The 22,544-nt window shown below is 30.1% G+C and overlaps 1 protein-coding gene across 1 annotated transcript in view; it reads left to right on the top strand.

Moving 5' to 3' along the window:
* Positions 1-14,292, top strand: part of LOC148239150 (uncharacterized) — a 250,026-nt gene extending 235,734 nt beyond the window's left edge. Inside the window, exons 2-3 of the mRNA XM_088196194.1 lie at positions 10,765-10,915; positions 12,532-14,292. Of these exons, the coding sequence (XP_088052320.1) occupies positions 10,765-10,915; positions 12,532-12,664 (284 nt within the window). The 3' untranslated portion in view covers positions 12,665-14,292. The remainder of the gene's footprint in view (positions 1-10,764; positions 10,916-12,531) is intronic.
* The last annotated feature ends 8,252 nt before the right edge of the window (positions 14,293-22,544 follow it).

A 22,544-nucleotide genomic window follows, 5' to 3' on the forward strand; every position in this document is an offset into this window, starting at 1 on the left:
AAATAATAGGTTGATTTTGTGGGGTCTTATTTTAAAAACTCTCGCTAATTTACTGTGACCAAAATGATAATCCATCAACAAGAAAACAAGACAATAGCGTAAAGCATGGGATCACACACAAAAGTCCTCGTTCCGACCAGAAAAACATAAATATCATGCAAGTGTTCTTACTGTAAATATTCTCAGTCATGGAAAGAATATTTCTTTGTTACAAAACAGTCACTGATATAATAAATCACCGGATCCACAAGATTCCCGTTGCAGTATACGACCTTGGACAATTCCCATCAAGCAAATGTCGCTTTCTAAAGGCGTATACCTATTTCGCTGTTCTAAGAATCGAGTACATATATTGGCTGGATGATTACTGCATGATTGTGATTGGTCAGCAAGCTTTGCAGCCTTCAATACTTGACTATGATGAGGAAAAGGCAGTTACAAGCAGCCACTCGAAGACTCAGGCCCGTATTATAATGTAATAAAACTCTAATTAAATTCCACTTTGCGTCACACTGGCTACGAAATCACACCCCTAAGGTTCAAACCATAAAATTTAAAGCATTATGGCTATGCACGACAATTTTTTTTTCAATTATTATAAAACACAAAATCTAAAAAATGATTCAATTGTTAGATATCTGCCTGGAAAAAAATTTTAAAACATACTAAATATACCGCATTTATATCTACAAATTTAGTACACATATTTAAGTTTTATCAGATAGAAAGAATAACATGATTTGATAATCACAAAAATATGTCCTTGTTTATAGAGGCTTTGTCTTTTGTTTACGCACTGTGGCTTCATTGTGTTTTCGCTAAAGATTAGGCGTAAAATGTAATAACATTTTAACGTAATATTTTGTTTTATGTAAATTTTATTAGATATATTACGTATTGTTTAATTTTGGCACAACTTCTAAAATATTTTAAATTAAGAATGTGTCCGATATAATTACAAAAAATTTGGTCGTTTCATGTCAACTAATTGATTTAAAATTACTTTTAAACAATGTCTAATGTATGAATGTGTACATTAAATATACTACACGAATTGTGCTATATATGGCACGGTGAACATCACTGCTTTGCATATTACGCTTTACCAGGTACTCGAACAATATTAGTTTTTGGTATTAAAAGTGGGTGTATGTTATTGTTTAGATAATAACACTAACGGCAAACTCTTTTTTTCGTAACTTTATAGACCCGAGTTTCTGGCGTGGCGTTTTAATCAAGTCGAAAGATAAGAAGCGAAGCGTCTCGACACAATTCATTATTTCGTATTTTATGAATAATGAAAGGGCGAATTTAGCCGTCGGAACATTCTTATTTTTCGCGTTGAGGGTAAAAAGAGCGAAAAGAGAAAAGGGGCGGGAAGCGCGAGCTCTCAAAATCCGAACAGGGCCCAGTGCCCCGTAAGACACGGCGTCGAGTGGTTCAGTGACGCAAAAGTCAATAGGGGCCATTGTGTCGCTTTCGAAAGTGAGCCGAGGATAAAGGACGGGGACAAAAAAATGTATATCTATACGTACTATATGTATATGTATATATATAATAGTACCAGCGCGCCAACTTTCTTTTTGAGAACAAAAATCCACGCTGAGTATTAGTAGCAACAGGGTGGGTGGGCATCTCTTTATGGCTGTGTATCCGTAGAGAGATTGGTACTTATCGAAAGGAAGTTGGGATGGGGGAAGACCCCAACCTACCACTGTCGAATGGGACGCAAACCAAATTGGGCAGAATAATGGCGAAGGCTACCTTGTCGTTATTTCTCCTTTCGTCCGACGTCAGGTGACGCGATATTTATGAGATACAATTAGGGAGAGATGGCTACAGTCGTCACTGAAGAGCAGTACGTAGCGATTATGCAAAAGAATACAAGTCGACGACGGATGTGTTTATACAAATGTTTATTAAAAGAAATATATATATTTAAATACGTCTTTGATAAAATAAACAAAAATAGGGGTGAAATGTATTTTGAAGTAATAGCACTCAAACACAATCAGAAACACACCCAACTTTACCTACTGCACAATAAAGATTGAACATTTACATGACAAACGCATTAATAATATTTAAATGCAAAATTAAATATAAAATAAAGGAATAATATAGCTTTGTTAAAATAACATTTTAACAAATTACTAACGATTTTTTTAAGCAAAATTATTTTTATTTTATATTATATTTATATAATAATTATGTTAAATTAGAAAATCCTTACAAAATATGTAAATATTTATATTATAAATGAAGCGATTCATATACAACACCAGTCAAGAAACACGGGTCACGCGCGTCTGAAATTCCGCGAACCATGGTCACGAACCTAGCGGCCGTCGAGTAGCACGCCGCGTTCTCACGACGTCTTTCAACGTACGGGGTGGGTATGCGGTTTATGCACACGACGGTGTATATTACATGGTAAAAAATCAGACTATGTACACTTGACTCTACTACACTCTGACACTCGGACGTTTACAACGCTCCAAGAATTTCATTGCTACCTGGACCTACGCTTTGCCTTCTTTTTAATCATCATCTTCAGAACACGCGCTCGAGAAGAAGTACCGACGACTTCAAGAACGACTCAACCGAAAATTTACTATCGAAGCGACGTACAACCTGTACATAAAATGAAAAAAAAAATACGTAATCGCAATGTAAATTCGTTAACAAGATACATTTAATAAAAAAATCTATCAAAATTATTCGAATTATATGTGACATTTTTTTTTATAATAATATATGGATCGATTTAGGGTTCAGAAAAAAAATCTAATAAATATATATTCATAAAAACACAAATTAAAAATATTTTAATAATTTTCCAACCCATTTTAGACCTAAAAACGCGATTCGGTACACTCTTTTTCGAAGTATTTCGTCCTTGGAGAGTAAATAGCTAAATATGTCACTAACGTGCTATTTGTTATTTTCACTGATTTTTTATAATAAAATTATATTGTAGTGTAAATTTAACCCAGTACCTATAGATTGTGAATGGAGATCTTATAAATGTTTATATATTGACCACAAGATAATTTTATGAAACAGCATATTTCGTTTAAAAAAATAGTATTTATTTGGTATTATTATATCATATTGCGATTCATGTGATATTTGATATTTTATGTTCTTAAAATAGATCTTCCAATTATTAGAAAGGACCCGAGAAACGACGATGTCTATCAAATTCTTCTTAACTTTACTAGCAAGTTTACAAAGGTATTGTGTCGCTCTAAGAGGAAAATAAAGTAGAATATATTTTCTCATGATAAAAAATGAAGTACTTGTTTTATTGTTAATCAGTGGATATTTTAATCAACTCTTAAAACATTTGTATAGATTATATTTTCGCTCGCTTGCGCGCCTCCGTAAACAAACCATTACTTAAAATAAGTCAGCCTTTTCGAAATTGAATAGTACGAAAACACGACGACTACGAAGGAAATGTCACAACAGAAGAAACAAGTTGAGGGGTGGGCCGGAGACATAACTCCGAATGTGACAACGCCTAATGTCTCTTCCACCCTTTTTTTATTATTAAAGCCGCGGTGTTCTTCTCCCGTTCCGCAGCAGGTGCTTCGGCCCACCCGGCACACGCCCTTCAATGTCTACCATAGTCCGCGGCCATTGTTCCCGGAATTTTTAATCTCGATTTTTTCGGGACGTTATTTTCTCTTCTCTCTTTATGATCGGAAGAGTGCTCAGGGGACGTCCGCGCTTATTTTAACCTAAAAGCCCATATCTGTAAAGTTTTTTTTCGCCAAAGTTGACGGCGCCGACGATCAATACACATAATGCATGCACAGCGAAATCGGAAAGCCGTAACCATCACTACGGTTTTGTAGAGATTTTGGCGAAAGCGCTGACGAAATCGAGACAAATCTGCGTCCATTTGCGGTATTTTAATATAAAAAGGTTCGTAAAAGGGTTATAATTTAAATTATTCATTCTTAATATAATGTTTTTCAAAGTACACTAAACTAATATTATATCAAATATTAGTAGTTTTAAGTATTTGAATATTCAAATATTTTCGTAATTTCATACTCGTTTTTTAGCGATACTAATTCATTTAACAAATTAGTGAAAAAATCAATTAATTGCCTGTTAAATATTATTTAAATAAAAAATAATTATAGGTTAATAATAATTATTTTCATTAATCATTACATAATTACTTTTGTAATCGTTTAATATTTTGTGTTTTCTAAAATATTCATAACACAATTACTGATCAGTGAGGGCGTTAAAAGGAAAATGCTTAATTAATTAATACATACTTTTAATCAGTGACGTCATGTCATCATAATTAAGATCAGCTGCGATTAAATTAATTCAGCAAAATTAATGAAATATTTTTAATACATAATTTTATCGAATTTATTGTATATACAAAAGCTAATAATGGATCTGTATCGGCGTTTGTTTTGTGCGGATTTGCATATAAATTAATCGCGATCGAATTATTGAACTGATTAATCCTTAATTTATTTAAAATCCTTGTGTCTTGAAACAACAAATACAAAAACGTAACATGAACTTCCCAAAAATTGTGACGCACGCCTGTTTTTGAGATAAGCGTTAAACGATAATAAAGGTGGGCCTTTTCACGATTTTGTTTCGTTCAATGAATTCTGTGAATTTCGGTCATAGTAGATACGGCTGATATACATTTTATTAATAAATGTTTTTCGAAGGCGTAAAAGCATTTTTTTTTATTGCGAACTGTTTCATTGTCTCGCATTTGGACCATGGATTTTAGAGTGGCACTAGATTAATTATTCGAATATTCGATTGAGAAATCTAGTTTTTTTTATTTATATCATATCTTTGTATCCTGGCTTTAATGTATACATATATGAGTATATTTATTAGGCTTTCACATTTTGTACAAAATTTAGTTTGGCCTTATTTCCAGGATATACGGTCAAAACCAAAGATAAACAATCTGATTTATAGCAATAGTTGAGGATCTGCATTTTGTGTACCTTATACAACGGTCGAGTATACCGCATTTTTAGACACCTGAAAAAAGCGATGGAAGGAAAGACTTTCAGGTTGATGAAAAAGCGATGCGTGAATGGATAAGCACGCGATGAAAAGACTTTTCTCTTTATAAGATTTTTATTAAACGGAATGGAAACTACGTAGAAAAGATACATTTTTGCTTAATTAATTATAAAATAAATTTATGGTTTTAATTCGAATTGTCGGTATAATATAATATTTTTTTTTCTGTAGAAACGGTACACGTTTATCGCAAAATATGCGAATAGCTACTTTCAGCGTGAATTCTCTCTCACGCCTCTCTCTTTCTTCTCGCAAAAAACAGCCATTCATTAGCTTTATGAACTAAACATTAACTTAATATACTCAAATACATATAGATGTACATACATACATATATATGCACAGCGACATTTGTGCATAACGTTCATTACGCCATATTGCTACCCTGGTGGGCGGGATAGGTCCACCGACGATTTGCATACGTTTAATTCTTTGTGCCTCCTCCTGGATTCCTGGAACCAGTTTTCGACGGGCCGTCGTTATTTTAATTAAATTTTGATTTTGATACTTGCCGCTGCGAAAGGCACGCACGCAGGTGAGAGAAGCGTAAATAATGGCTTCGCAATGCGAGAGGACGTCGGGCGACGGCGGCGGTGCTCGGGGGCGGAGGTCTGAGTAATTTAGCGTAATCGGCGCCGGAAAAATATGAAAATTCTACGTGCGCGTAACGACGACGCCGCCTAACGAGATTTTCCATGGGGATAATTAACGCTAACCGCGCATAAACATTCATTATACGCATACCCCGTTCAACGTGTATTTATATTTATAATATATAAAAATATTATTATTTTTAACGTGTTCTTATCAAATTTGGGCATCTCTGGTCGTTTTAAGTGTTTGATGGTATCTTGCCAACGCAATTATAACAAAAATTGCTAAAATTAAATTACCAATGATAATAAATAAATTGATTAACGCGCTGCTTAGTTGACGCCGGAAGTAAAAAATTTCGATTAAAAAACTTGAACCAGCTCACAAAATATTTCCATTCTATTTTTGATATATCTTTTTCACCTTCTCCTCAGCCGCTTTCTTATTCTTGTACTTCGTCTTTTGTTTTGACCATCAAGGAAGTTAAATATTCAGATCTTTAGATTTAATGCTCAGATATGGTTTCTGATTTTATTTTGAAGGGTTGTGAAGTGAATTTTTAAAAAGTTTTTATATAACGTATTTTTGATCTGATTCTCAAGACGTCACCATTTCCTAGTCCTTGGATTTTTAATTAAAAATATGACAAATTGTGTATAACAAACTATAGATAAACTACTGTTGAATTATTCAAAGTAAATATTCATTGATACGTCTTCAATCACTTTTGGCAAGTTTGTTTGATCCCACTGCATGGGTTTCGTCCCACTCGTTCCACTGCTACTAACCTTCTGTCTCACAAAAACAGTGATTAAATTATTGATGCAGGAAAATAAGTAGATGTCGTATATACAGATTTTTAGAAGCCTTCGACGAAGTTTGCCTTTGATTATTAGTAAAAAAAATATCCGACCTCGTTTGCTCAGATGATTTAACTCGGTTATTCTCGTAAAATTTTTGTCGAAGAATATTTCTACTTTTCGCGGATTATACGAGTGTCTAACCTAGGCTTTTTGGTTATTTATTAATGATAAATACGACAGCTGATAATTTTAAATGATTTAAAAAATATATTTCAACCCTGTGTGGAACCCTAACTCGGCCCTGTGCTCTTGAAGCTATTTATTGATGAAATGAATACGGCAGTCGCTTTTGTAAGCAAAAATAATAATTATTTAGATGTATTTTATCTGTTGCGGACTATACATAGTGGTTTAGATTCTCTCTTCCTTCAACCGCAAAATGTCATATTGTGTCATTTTATCGATTTCGGTGGTAACGTTTAGCTTTTAATGTTTGGTAACCCTAAGAAGTGTAACTTCGCAGCCAGTAAGACAGGTGGAAACTAGTAATTATTTATTAGTTTATATTACATATATTGTGAGTTACTATAAGTAGCGAGTATTGTTTTCTCTGAGCAGTGGTGGAGAAGCTGGCGCAAGGATGATGTCGGTGGAAGATCCTCAGGATGCTGCGATGATCGTGTTCGGGAGTCTTAGGCCGTATATTCGCGTCTGTCGGTTAGGGCGCGTCTGCCAGGCGGGCGAATCTGCGAGTGTCTTCCTGATCGTTATATTCCTATATAGAAAGTGACATGTACCTTAATAGACATCTCCGAGGTCTACTTGTGCAACGGGAATGTTGTGACATTACAGTTTTTTGTTTTTCCTGTGACCATTTCGTAACAAAGAAACATTCATTCAATGCATTGGAAAATCCTTGCGTGTTATTTATAGGAAAATATTTTTTTTCTTGTAGTAACGAGGGTTTTGTGTGGTCCCACTATTGTTTAGTTTATCCCTATTGATGAATGATAATTTTTGGTCACAGATTTTAAAGCGAGTTTCAAGAATAGAATCCTCACAATCTTAATAAAGTTTCATTAAGGATCTCTAAATCACTTTTAAAAGCAAAAAAATGTTCTTTCTACACGTAAACGACATCTTCTGAAAATATTCTAATATGCTCGGCTTTGTTATGCGGAACTTGTTTTACTTTGACGATCCGTCAATTATTCATTTATTTATTTATTTAGCTTATTTATCTTAATATTTATACATTAATAAAATTTAATTAAAACATTGATATAAAACTTAATATACGAAGGTGTTTCTATATTTCATTAAGAAAACCTGTTACATTTTTATATTTCCGGAAAGCTCTAGGAATAATAATATACAAATTCACACGTCCATACAATATTCCCCTGGCCGTACTAGTTTTTTTATTCTCAACTATTCTTAAATTGTCTTTATTTCTTGTATTAAATCTATGAACATATTTATTTATTATTAAATATTAAATATAAATACTAAAACATTTATCCTCAACATTTCTTGAATATCTAATCATTTCAATATATTGATCATACTTCTACTACAAATAAATATATTTTTATTTAAAACTACTCTCATTTCCCTATTTTATCTAATTTATTAGACATATTTTTATAATTTATAAACATACATTTAGTTTTATTCTCATTTAGCTTAAGTTCGGTATTTTTTAACCATAATTCTATTTTATTAAATTCCTTATTTTAATTATCTATAACTTCTTGAACATTATCACCTATACAATAAGTATCGTCTGCAAACAGATCTATTTTACATTTTTTATATTTATAAAAATATTAATAATATATATTGTATATATTATTAACAACAATGGTCCTAATTTAGACCCTGTGGTACACCGTGAGATATATTATTTTTGGAATAAGCATAATTTATTTTAACCCATTGTTTTTTTCTTAACTAATTTTCAAACCAATTCAAAACAATTTCACTTATACCTATATTCTCTATTTTATTTAAAAAACTGCTCCAATGATTTTATTCGTATCATTTATCACTACTTGTAATACAGTCTTAGTGGAATGTTTTTAACCAAATTTCGATTTTTTGACACTTCAGTTTACAGCATTCTTGAATCGGCATCTCTAAATTCGAATCATAGAATAACCAGATACTATTATATAATTTTACAAAAGATTCATAAAATACCTTTATGAAAGTATATTTGGTTATCATTTGTTCTTGTATCCCAGCATTTTTCTTTTAAGAGCGTTTTGACACAGTTCCATGAGGTTTCGCAGAAAATTGTATGTCGCTATGCATTTTTTTAAAAGTGCTGCTTAATGGTGCTGTTAAACTATTCTCGAGGAATTCAAATTTGGGGTTCCGGAACGTTTTCAAAAATCACGATCGCGTCCTCTTCTGATTAGAGCCAAGACGTCTGCACTAGCCGACTCGCTATCCAGCTCCATAATACGCTGGCGTTGCACATATTAATCTTTATTTAATTTCAGCTAAGCTAGTCTGGTTCGTATCGATATATTTCGATATTTCATATTTTTATTTTTCTTGGTATGTATTATCTTTTTGCTTATTTATGTGAAATACCAACATTTCAATCTTACAGCACATTTAATTTAAGTCAGATTGGTAGAGAATATATTCGAGTAGATTTTAACGTTGATTTATAGATAGTATTATTTTTTGACTCTCGACGTCAAGTTTTTTTTTAAATCCGATTTAGACGTATGTCTTTTGGAAGTGTTTCCTGTTCCTCGCTAGATGCAAAAGCTGCTCAACCGCGGCGATTTCCGTCCAGTACCTTTAAATATATTTTAACCACGTAACTATTTCTTTCACTACTACGAAAATCCTCGACTTTGCTCTCTATATTAATATTATTTGTAAGATTTTATACTTTGAACTTGTTCTATTGTCATAGAAAATAAATTTATGGCATTATTGTTTTATTTGTAAATAATCTTGAATATTGACAGTAAACTCATCTTGAATTCCAGCACGTATGTTATGTATTCGCATCAGATTTAGTCGTCCGTTAATTCTCTCGCATTCCGGCGTGTTTTATATCTTAATCACGCTGTTGTGAGTTCGAGTTATCGCCATAGGACTTTCCCTTGACTGCATGCTCGAGGCTTTTCCGGAATTTCCATCCGCGGCCCTTTTCCAGCCCTATTTCCTGGCTCGTCGCCCTAATGAACAAATCAGAACGGAAACTCTCCGAACGAAAACTGCTCGCTCATTCGGCAACAGATTCTATTGTGTCGCGCACCTAACCGAGCGCTTTTTAATTTATTTTTTAACTTAACTGTCGAACGAAGCTATTGAGCTTTTTGCATAAGATTGACCCCGGTTAGGCGGTATAACGTAATTAAACCCACCCTTCGTTGCACAGCGGGCTGCCAACTGACCTGACCACCACCTGGTCACCGCGATAAGGCTTCTCATTATTTTTATAGCTTCCGTATTTTCCCCGCTAAGAGCACCGTGTCATTTCCTTTCTGACCTTGCACTAGGCCTTATCGCTCTTTCATATTTTTCACTTATTTACTGACTTGTTTTATCTGAAACAGTGATAAAATGCAATAATTACTTCATGCTCTAGCACCAAATAATAATTAAAAGCTTGCGATTTATTTGATTATTTTTATACATTAATATGCTCAATAGGATATTAAATTAGATAATCATATTATTAATCATTTATAAATCAATTTAAAATAAACACAAAAAAACATTTCTAACAAAAAGTTTATATTATACATAGCAAATACTTAAGTTGTTACATGTTAATTTATGAATATTTGATAGTATTTATTATCAAGAACTAGATACATTTTCAAAAGTCTTAAAATATATTTAAAAAAAAATTATTTATTTAATTTTAAAATATTAAAAATAAAAAAAAAATTCTTAAGAAAAGTTAGAGAATCCAAATCACTGGCATTTTTTTCTGTAAAGGTACAAATATGAAAGCCATATAATATTTAGTATATTTTAGACTTAGTAAATAAACCTCCTGCACATAATAAGCAGGAAAATTAACACGTTACAAAAAAGGGAATGCGAAATTGTCGTATAATCCAAATTCGCGCGGTGTAACTTAGAACCTTAATCCGGATTTGCTCTTGTTTCAGATTCGAAAAGTCCCTTTTTGTTTGACTTAAATTCACTCTTATATATATATAAACACGGACTAGATTATTTATATGTATGTGTATAAAATGTAAAGTAGTTTTGTTTAACTTTTTTTTTATTCTTTTCCCAGGCGAACGACCTTTTCCGTGTAGTTGGGGCGGATGTGGAAAAAGGTTTGCCAGATCTGATGAACTAGCTCGCCACACTCGCACACACACCGGAGAAAAGAACTTCTCTTGTCCAGTTTGTTCCAAGAAGTTCATGAGAAGCGACCACCTGAGGTGAATATATATTAAGTTATTAATTTTAAATTGCCGTAAGGGTTTGTGCGATTTTTTATTATTAATTCAACACAATTTTTAATAAGCATATTAGTATTAAAAATATCAATAACATTGGTACATACAGTTATAGTATAATACGATAGTCATCTGCAGGCAACATATGTCATTATTTCAATAATTATTACAAGCATCGACCAATAAGTGGCTTAAGACGACTTGAATTAATTGCCTATATAATTTTCCGCGAAAGCAAATAAATCAAATAACGTTCTCCGTATTACACATAATACATATTATAATAAAGTTGCGGATATCAGAACATAATTACAAACAATATTATTTCGCATGTAGAAGCAGACTTATTACTTAAATCTTATTACCTAAATAATATGTAGTCTTTTATATAAAATTAATTAGGTTAATGATATATAGCTAAAGATTGCTTATAAATAAATATATAATTTAATTAGCTCCAATCTTATAATCCTCTTAATTTTGCTTATTATAAATATTTCCAGGCATGGTTTTATGACGACTTAAAGTTTTTTAATAAATACTTTATTTTATTGCAATTGATAATAACTTCATATGCAATCTAGATACTTGTGTTTGCATATGTAAGATTCAAATAGTACTTAATAATATATTTAATGACATTGAAGATACAAGGCTAATCAAATAGAAACGATTTTCCTATTAGGTTAACAACATTGCCGTTTCAGCTACGCGTAGCAGAATATACACCTACATTAGTAGCAGAAATGTTATACTAACTGTGTCAATTTCTAATCACGCAAAGTGCATTGTTCATTCAGTGATACGTTTGTTATTTATTTTAAATATTTTCAGCTGTAGTTCTTTTATGCACAATATTCATGGAAGCTAATTATTCAGTTACTTAAAATATAGTATTGATTATTGAAATAAACAATGTAGTGCAAAGCATTTATTTACTTGGTAACTAGCTAGTTGCAAAAGCCTCTAAAAATAGGTACTCAATGCTAATGTTTTCGCTAACTTGTTATAATTTGACATTGGACGTTTTTAAAAACCTGGATTCAGCAACGCACCGAGAGTTGAAAAAGTTTCTAAACCACTGGATGAAAGTAAAAAAAAAAAAAATTAATTGGCTATTGATGTTACTCACAATGTGCTCAACTTTTTTTGCCGAAATATTAAAATAAATCTATTTTTCCTGAATTGCCAACGTGAATCAAAATATTCTACCATAATAAATTGATTTTTCTTATTAATTAATAAATGAGATACGCGTGAAATAACTTTAATTATAGCTAGATTTTTATTTTTTATTTTCGTTAGGTCGGTATAAATATTAGGTAGTCTTGTAATAATTTTCGTCATTTTTTAATTTGCGTTTTAAGTCAGTCGTGTTTTGGCTGTTAATATCTGAGTACTTTTTTATTGAATCTTGACTCCACATTTAAAAAACATTGGGTTTCAAAATTTACAATGATTCTGGAATTAGATTTCATACAGTACAGGTTATCAATAAATAGTCATCGTTAAAACTAAAATAAATAAATGCATATGTCACGTTAATTTTGCTTATGTTTTTATAGTATATTATATTTGATCATTTTTCATATTTACAGCAAACATGCTAGACGCCATCCTAACTTCGACGCTTCAGTGCTTCGGCAAAGAAGACCGCCAAATAAATCACCAACAATTAGCAGCTCACCATCCGAAGATACCTTATCAGACACCACACCGTCAAGCCCCTAGCATCAACCCTCCGCCCAAAGGGCGGCCGAAACTGAAAAAATATATAATAGTAACGATCACAGACGTACTGTGATTTTTCAAGCCATTTAGACTAATACGTATAATGTAATGATTTAAAAGAAACGTCATTATCTTGCCAATGGATACCAAAACATGCACACGAGTCTTCTGTATAAGTCGTCTTCAAAAATTCTAGTTTTCAAAAGTACAAAATAATTATAATGTTCAACTTCCCATACCCTACCCCGTCCTATATTTCATCCCTTACGCATAATAAACTTATTCATAAGCGTGTTTGTTAAGAAATTTCAGTAATTTATATTAAATCATTCTCGGCAAATCAATAATCAGGTATATATTATATCTAGGATGTAAATATTGATTCTCATATCCGATAAGAACGTTGTTAAGCTAAGACGACCGATTCCGTAGTAGTTACGATCGAAAACGTAAACACCTTGTAGTTCAAACATTCGAAACCGTTAGTTAAATTACATAGCAGTTATGTACTTACAATCATTACAAATGGCAAATGTTATTATATAAAAACAATATAAAACTAGTAAAATATTTCCATATGCCAATATGCATTAATAAACAATATATAAATTATATATTAAAACATCAATTGTACACGTGCGAGAATTAAATGTATACGTATTGTATATATATATACATATATATTACATTCAAATTTACGTATTCGCGTAATTCTTGTTTAACGTAGTACGTAGATAACAATTATACCCTTCTTCTTAGCGATTGTGCCTATAGATACATTATAACCTTATGATGTTATTTATTTTTAATTTAATATATTATATTTTGAGACCAACGACGTTAAGAATTGGGGCGTCCCGAAAGTTTGGCAAATTTTATATATTTTTTAACGAAAAAATAATGCCGTCTAAAAATATTTTGCAAAATGAAAAATGTATATTTGATTGTTATGTATTCAATTAGTGTAAATTTTTATAATTTTTTGATAACGCAATATTTATTACTAAATATATATATGAATACGTTTACATCTTTTTATTCTGCGATTATTCCAATTAAATGATGGTATAGGGACCTCGAAAGTTAACTTCATTAAATGTTTATATGATGTATAATTAAAAAAGAGACACTTTTAATAAGTGAAATAATTAATGTATAAAAATGTGTTTTCAATGTACATAAACGATTGTATTCTTTCTATAAAGAGTTGTGAATAAATTATGATTCCTATTTAACCAATGATATGAATTTAGGAGAATAGTTTTAGTTTTATTAGCACTTTTTTACGCATTATTTAGCCGAATTGTATAGAATGTGTAATGTATGTATAACGCGAAAATATTTATGTGATTTTATTTCGATTTTACAATTGACTGTATGTTTTTTTTTTAGTTTTATTTTTTCTTTGTATCAACTTTTTTATTGAAAGGTAAATAAAAATGCTCAATCTTCCATCAATAAAATATATCATAAAAGTCATTACTTATTAATTTTCTTTTCATTAAAAAAAGTTTTAATATCACTTTTTAAATATGATTTATTAAGTACATGCCACTATGAAATAACTGTCTAAATATGTACATAAAATTGTTACGTACAAAATGTAGTAATAAAAATTGTTATTTTTATTTTATTTTATTTTTATTTATTTCCGTTACTTTTCCATCCATAACTTTTTAAATCCTTTAATTTACTGTAAATTTGATTAAGTCAACGGATGAATACATACATATCACCATCATCGTTTATTCTTTTAGATTTTGCAACGCAAAAGTGAGTATATACATACACATGTACTTAAATATTATTTTTTAATTTTAAAATTGAGACGCTTATAAAATTTCAAAATTAAAGAAACTACGTTTTTATTGCATATTCATTTTTCGGAAACCCAGGGTCTTAGTGTATGTAATTATAAATTTATTTTTCACATTTATTAAATTTTTATTATCATTATTGAAATGTTAAAAATTATGTGAAAATATATTTTATTTATAAATGAATTGTTTTGCCAATGATGTTATATATATATATAATCCAAAAAGACTAAAAAATAACATTGAATTACTAATCTTTTTGTTTAAAGATAGCGCTTTGACGAAATGACAAATATATATACTATTATTATACTGTATTATTTATATGAATTATGAAATATACGAAATTATGTCAAATAATGAAATAATAACTAGATTTATTTCTCATCTAAAAATATACGAAAGATGCTCTATACTTATTATTATCATTGTGTGATGTCTAAACAATATTAAGGTAATCACTAACAAGAGTCAATCAATTAAAATATACTTATAAATTTATTATAATAACAAAAGCATAGTAAAAAATATATATTATAAAACTTTATTATAGTCGAATTGGGTTGACTTTAGAAACTTCTAAATAAATATATATACATGATATAATAATCAAAAGTAGTACCTTGCTAAAATATATACTATAATAATAAAAAATGTATGTATATATCTAATAAAATATATATTTAAATAAAATGTAAAATAAAATCACTTGTTAAAAACCAAATATCATCTATATGTAGTAACGGAATTTACTATAGATAATATTTTAATGTGAACTATTCTATTAATTTGATCACGTATGGGATATATAGTATTTAGACTAAGGATCGACTGTTATTATTTAACTAATTTAATTTAAAACTATGATCGTTATAGTCTATTACCGTAATATGCTCATCAACAATGTAAAATAATCGATCATGTGATTGTTTATGTTTTTTTTATTTAATGCGAAATTGTTAAGTTTGCTCGTGAGCGATTTTCTCCATCTTGTAGTTAACGAAATATATATTATACATATAACAAAATCACTATGTCGCATAGAAGTCGTGCTCTTCTTCTGATGTACATATTATACATTTTTTATTTATTAAAATAAGTAAACAAACAAATAATATGAAAGAAATATAAGGGATCATTCGTGTCGCAATACTTTATATTTTCTATGCTTATCAAATTCACATGTAATACAAAAGAAAAGTGATTATAAATTTTTAATGAAATAAATGCTTCATTAGCGTGCCTGTAAACCTTTGTTTTATTCTAAATATGTATTTATATATTGTTTTATTGTTGTGTCTCATGACTATCTAGGTGCTACAGACGCATAGGAACTGGAACCAGGCTTTGAAATAAATCTGAAAAAACTGTATTAATAAATACCCAAATTATTTGAACTACTTGGTATCTTATAAGAACTAAAAAAAACTTGAAACCAAATTTCTTTAAAAAAAAAACTAGCTGAAACAATTGATACATATGTTAAAGTCAATGTGTATCTTTCATATATTTTATATTATATTAGAACCATTCCCAACTTTACCTAATTAAAGTTGAACACACTCGAGTTCAAGTACATCCAATATATACTTTAACCCATAAACTATTTACTTAAAATAAATTGAAACTATCAGGACATAACAGGTAAATGGTACTCAATGCATCACGACAGTAAAAATATAATATATAGATTATTACAATACACAAAAAATATATATGATATTAAAAATAAAACAGTACGAAGGAAAAAAATCGTGAAATTTTCAAAAAAATATAACATAGTAAAAAAGATAAAAAAAAAAGAATTAAATTAAATTATACGAATCGTAGATAACAATAAATAGATGAATGTGCAATGCCAGCGTATTAAGGATCCGGATGGTGAAAGCCATGGGTGAGTCGGCTAATGTGAGCATCCTGACTGTAACGGGCATCAGAAGAGGACGCGATCGTGATTCTCTAAGACGTTCTGGAACCCAAAATTGGAATTACTCGCAAATATTTTGCTTTTCAAAAGCACTCTTTAATAGTTTTAAAACTTTCTGCGAGAACTCAGCGAATCGTATCCCAACGCTTATAAAAAAAAAGCGCTGGGATATAAGAACGGATAATAACCATATATCCTCATTCAAAGGTATATCAAGAACTTCTTATAATCTTTTGATTAAAAGAAAGTATTTACTTTTTATAATCTTTTTATAATCTTTCGATTAAGAGGAAGTATTTGATTATCTATAATATTATTCAAACATAATTTTGATTAAATATAATGTAGTTAAAGATTTTATTAATGAATTTACTAAATGAAAGTCTAGTTTATTTTTTAAATAATTATATATATATTTATATATTTGAATAACACTGTTTAATTTTTGTGTACCCAATAAACAATATCTGTATCATATTTGTTTAATTATCAGGAGCCTTAGTATCCAATCTTATTCAGGACTCATAAAAAGCTAGTTACGCCACTGTAATATAGTGTAATTCACAAAAAATACTTTTATATGGGTCGGTTTGTTTTATAAGCGACGACGGGTCGACATGTCTATTGAACCAATTGCATTTCTGCTTATTTTACTTTTTTATCTCTTTTTTGTAACTGAGTAAATATTTTTGTTTATACAATATGTATGATAGCGATGTTCCATATTTAAAGATCGTTTAGTATGTGCGTAGGGTTCATCCATCTGAGAGGCCAAAAATCAATTCCGCTCTCTCAATATCGAAGCCCCGTTCAAATATATTAATTTTCATGTGCAAACTTCAAAAGGGGTGGCTTCCCGTGCAAATATGGCTTTCCCGTTTTTCCTTGCGCTTTCCCGCAAAACTTTGCCGGGAATTTCAATTCGCCGACGGGCGGGAAGTAGCGGCGTGGAAAAAACTTTGTCTCCGATCGACTTTATTGAAATCTATTTTTTTTCCCCGACGACCCATAACCGCTTAGATAATATGCAAGAGTCAGGGTCGACCAAACTTTTTTTACACGCCCACGTAATATATGTATGTTTTATAGAATATGCAAATTTATTCTTAAATTATTTTGATAATATTCGAGCTTTTTATATGGCAAGGAAAGTTCGATCAGAACCTTCGATTATTTTTTTTAAATTTTCATTTAATAAATATTTCACCCCTAATTTTTTTTACATATTAATATTTGATAAGCATTTATATATTATATATATATAAGCTTTTTAAATCAAATTTTTTTGCTTTTCTCTACTAATTAATAGTCAAATTTCCGGTTACTTATAATTGTAAGGACATATTAGATCTAATATGTGAACTTTTTTAATGTTTGTAAGCATATACACTGTCTGTCCCAAATCCGCGAGGAATGATAAACAAATAGAAAACATTTGTTATTCTGCAATATTATATTAATTTATTTAAAATACACACATTTTTTAATTACGTTACGTTTATTTCAATAATATAAATAATTTCACAAACATAATAATTATATATAATATATAATACATGTTATTGGTTTATAGCCATTTTCAAGTCTGCAATTTAATAACAGCTACACTGATTAAAAATAAGAATATAAAAAAAGACGTTTGTGGTTATAATTCAACAAAAAAAATTACAATTTTTTTTACGAATTAAACGAAAAAAAAGTAATACAGAAAACAATAAATTTGGTAATTTTTTTGAGTACATTTAATTGGAGAACGGTAATTATTGCTATGTTGTCCTTAGCCTCTAAAGCAATATGTGCTTTTGCATTTTTTGCTTGTATTTAAATTTAAGGTTCAAAACAAAAAACTTTTGGACCCCAATGGATGAAAAATGGGTTTAATGGGTTTTTTACAAATAATAAAATTAATTGTTGGTCATAAGCAAGACTAGTTGCAATATAAAATAATATATATAAATTATTATAATAGCTTTGTTTTGAATGATTTATAATTTCACAAAAAATAACAGGCATTTTTAAAATGGGTCTTATTGTTTATTTATAGTTTAAAATTTTATTTTTTTAGCAGTGGGCGGCAAGCCCATTAGAGCAAATTACCAAAATATGCTTATTAAATTTAAGCACTCTTCATTTAGTAGAGGTAGTGGCAGAGTTTGTCTGATGTTTTGGTTAAATAATTGCTTCTGCTTCAATTCGGTTTATTTTAATATTCCACCTTTCAAAATATTTATTTAGGATTTCAAAATATTTTTGCAAATTATTCGCGATTATTTTAAGACCGTAACCACTAGTTTAAATAGCTGTATTATCAGCGTACATGGATAAACGCGTAATATTTATTTTTTTATATTATTTTTAATTACTGTAATTTTACGCCAAAATCAGTGCTTATTATTTAGCAAAACAACATAGTTTCTACTTTTCAGGTATGAGCGTAATAAGCGTAGCAGATATTCAGGGGTTTTATTTTTATATAATTTATGAATCAAACCGTCATGTAATAGTGTGTCGAAAACTTTTTCTATATCTAACATTAAAAGTCCAGTATTTTTTTTTCATATTTCGATTTAATATTGCGGAAACAAAGCTGTTCGTTATTAATTTTATTTCCAAAGATTCTTTTAAACGCATAAAGATTAATATTTTAAATATTTTACTAAATGATGGTAATAAACTGATGGGGCGATAACTAATCTAATTTGTAGGATCCTTATGGGGATTTTTTATCAGATGAATTTTAGTCGTTTTTAAAACGGTTGGAAAATACCTGAAAATAGGCAGGCGTTAAAGGCGTTCGTTAAGTATTAAATGCAAATTCCAAGAAGGTATTTAATTAACGTGTTATCTACTCTGTCAATTTCAGAATATTTTTATTTTTCAAGTTTTCAATAACATTTAAAATTTACCGTGAGATTATTTTGCAAATTAAATCATTATTTCCCGCGGTGCTTTCATTTTTCTTATTGATCTATTTACTTCGTTTTAAGTTTTAAAAATACACCCCTTTTAAATTATTAAGACTACAATCGAACCCTTTTGGACGTCATTATTGATATCAAAACGTTTTTCCTTTAACTCCAACTTAATTTATGGGAATAGCTAGAAGTCACTGTGAGCCAAATCAAGTGAATACGGAGGGTGGCTGTGAACTTCGATGTCTTTATTGACAAGAATTTGCGTACAAGCTTCGCTTTGTGCGCTGGTGCATTATCATGCAACAACGACCAACTGCCTAGAGCAGTTATACATTGATAATATCTCACAAACGATTCATATCGCTCAAATTGTAGTCTGCGTTTACCGTCTGACCAATTGGTACACATTCTTTGTGGAGCACACCCTTTGAATAGAAGAAAGCAGTGAGCAAAGACTTAACTTGGCTCTTCTGCATGCGCACTTATGTCGGTTCATCTCTTCCCTTCCAAACTGAACTCTGGCGCTTTTTTATTGGCTCATATTGGTAACACCACGTTACAATGGTTGAGGATCCATATCTGTTGTTCTTTTCGTGTCTTTGCGGTGCTCAACTCTGGCATATTTTTGGTCATACGTCACAGTATGGAGTACGGAGCGAGCGCAGATATTCAGTTTACCCAAATTCTCAATCAAAATGCGATAGACAGTGCTTTTTGCGATGGTACAGATGTCCTAGATGAGTCTTGAAGACCCACAGTGATTCTAACAAAGAACTTCCTTCAACTATTCAATGTTTCCTTTGATGCGAGTCTTTTTGGCGGTGTCACATTTCTCGAAAAAAATTCTAATTTCTCTAAAACATTTTTTATTATATAAAATTTAATTTGTACGAATATTTTATTTATAATTAATATTTTACAACTACTGCTTTTTTTTAAAACGCTGCATAGTAATGGCGGGTTCATGACTAATATGCATACTTTTTTGAAGGTTTATTAGGGGTCTGGGAATGACAAAAAATTCACAAACTAACATTATTTTTGCTTAAGTAATAAAATGAGACACTCAGATTAAAAATCTTTTCGAAAGTGTTCGTGCTAGATATTGAAAATATGCATACTTCGTCGGAAAATCGAAAGCATTCGAATAACCAAAAATTTTTTTGTGATTTTACATTACTCTAACCGGCTGGCGGTTTTATCTTAGCTTTGGTGATCTAAAAACCCGCTCAAAAAATGTATGGGAAACGTTAAATGCAAAACGATTTAGGTCTATTCTTCTTTTTCGATAACCCAAAAAAGTTATTCATATATAGTTTTCGCAAAGTGGCAACAGCTGTTATTGACAATTTTCTCCCGCATAATCTTGTACAAACAAAGAAAGGCTTACTTAAACCAATTATATGGTATTGTCAAACTTTACCTATAATATTTATCACCTCAAATGAAACATAAACTAAGGTGATCTCAAGCATAGGGGTGTTCCTATATAAACAAAACCATAATGATTGCTGCTCAAATATGAACTATAATTGAGCAAAACAATATTGATTACAAACGTTTATAAAGTTTTGATTACGGTGATTAATATGTCTGGGTTTCGGATGTCTATCGCAGTATATACGGTAATAAATATGACGATTTTCTTGATGGCTTATTCGTATCCTACCTTTGTTCAATTAAAGATTTTTACTCTTATAAATTTTGTAGGATCGTTCACAATGTATATAAATACTACCGAGGTATTTTAGTTAATATTTAATAAAAAATTGAGATGATTTAGGACAACATAAGCAAAATTATTACGACTGAGGGAATATTGTGAGAAGAAGGGAGTGTATATTAGTATTTATAATAATAATAAAAATATTCAATAATAACAATAATAATAATAACTTGAAAAAAACATAAGTAGATCAAAGGGAATATTGTTTAAAATTGTGGGTTTATAATATAATATATAAATAATATATCTAAGATAATCCGCAGAACTAAAAGCTTAACGATTTTTCTGATACAAATAAATTAATATATTTGATATAAGATACCAATTTCAGTTGCATACTTTACTTTTATTTATATGATTTTATAATATAATATATTTAAAAAAAGCTTTTCTGTATACTGTCATTAAAAAAACTGTGTATCAATTTACGTTATTAACCGCTTTAAGATATTTTAAGCCGTCTGGTTCGCTGACCTGCGATATGATTATATCTGACGGTCCATTGATATATCTTGATTGATCGATGACCCTATTCAGTGCCAATGCAGAACGTCTATTGTTTTGGATGACAAGATTGCGGTTTCTGAATCGTACAAGGCATCGTTCAATGTCATGTCTAATCAATATTTGGCTATCCATCTGCGTTATACATAAATACACATACGCAATTATGAGTAATATTTTCATTTCATTTAACATTTTCTTTGTGTTCGCATCGTCGACGTGATTTCCTTTGTTTCGGTGAAATGACTTGCGTTAATTGCCGTCTGGAATAACGTTCGTTTGTGCTACACGGCCAGGGCCGTATTGGACTGCAAAAATAATATAATATAATATAAAATCGTTTGAGTTTATTTTTTGTTTCGCATATTATACACGCGAGTTTTTGATACGCTATCAATACGTTTTTTCGAAAGAGTTAATGAGGTTGAAAGATAAACGGTAAATTTTCTCGCGGGTAAAGTTACAGGCGGGGAAGAATTTTTTTGCTTCGCGTCGGTGAAAGTGAGAGAAAACAATCGGATCAACTTTTCCGCAGGGAAGCAAAAATCATGAAAACAAACTTATTTTATAAAGTTGTTTTGCAATTCCACAATAAAACCATATTATTTATTTTAATGGGAATACAAAATGTGAGCTGGCTCGAAAAGTTGCGGAGTCCAGTGCAAATTCTTTATGAAGAATATGTTTTACCATAATATTTTTTTAATTAAACTTATCTAATCAAAAAGTTATGTTAGTGACTGGCGAATTAAAAAATGCCTTAAATTTAATTTTTTGTGGTGTTGTAATAATAAAAAAAATAATTTTATAAATTGTTTTAATAATATAAAAAATGATATTAAATTTCATACTATTTTATGCTTCGAAAAAATATTTTTTTAATAAAATGTAATTTATTCACAGAAACTTGTAAAATAAATAAAATGCCGAAACTAAATGAAAGCACATAATTTTGTTGTCAGTTTGCAACATTTGCCTGCACTCTTCGAAA

Source organism: Plectrocnemia conspersa, unplaced genomic scaffold, assembly GCF_051122295.1.
Source record: "Plectrocnemia conspersa isolate PC_06_02 unplaced genomic scaffold, ASM5112229v1 ptg000001l, whole genome shotgun sequence".
Taxonomy (NCBI): Eukaryota; Metazoa; Arthropoda; class Insecta; order Trichoptera; family Polycentropodidae; genus Plectrocnemia; species Plectrocnemia conspersa.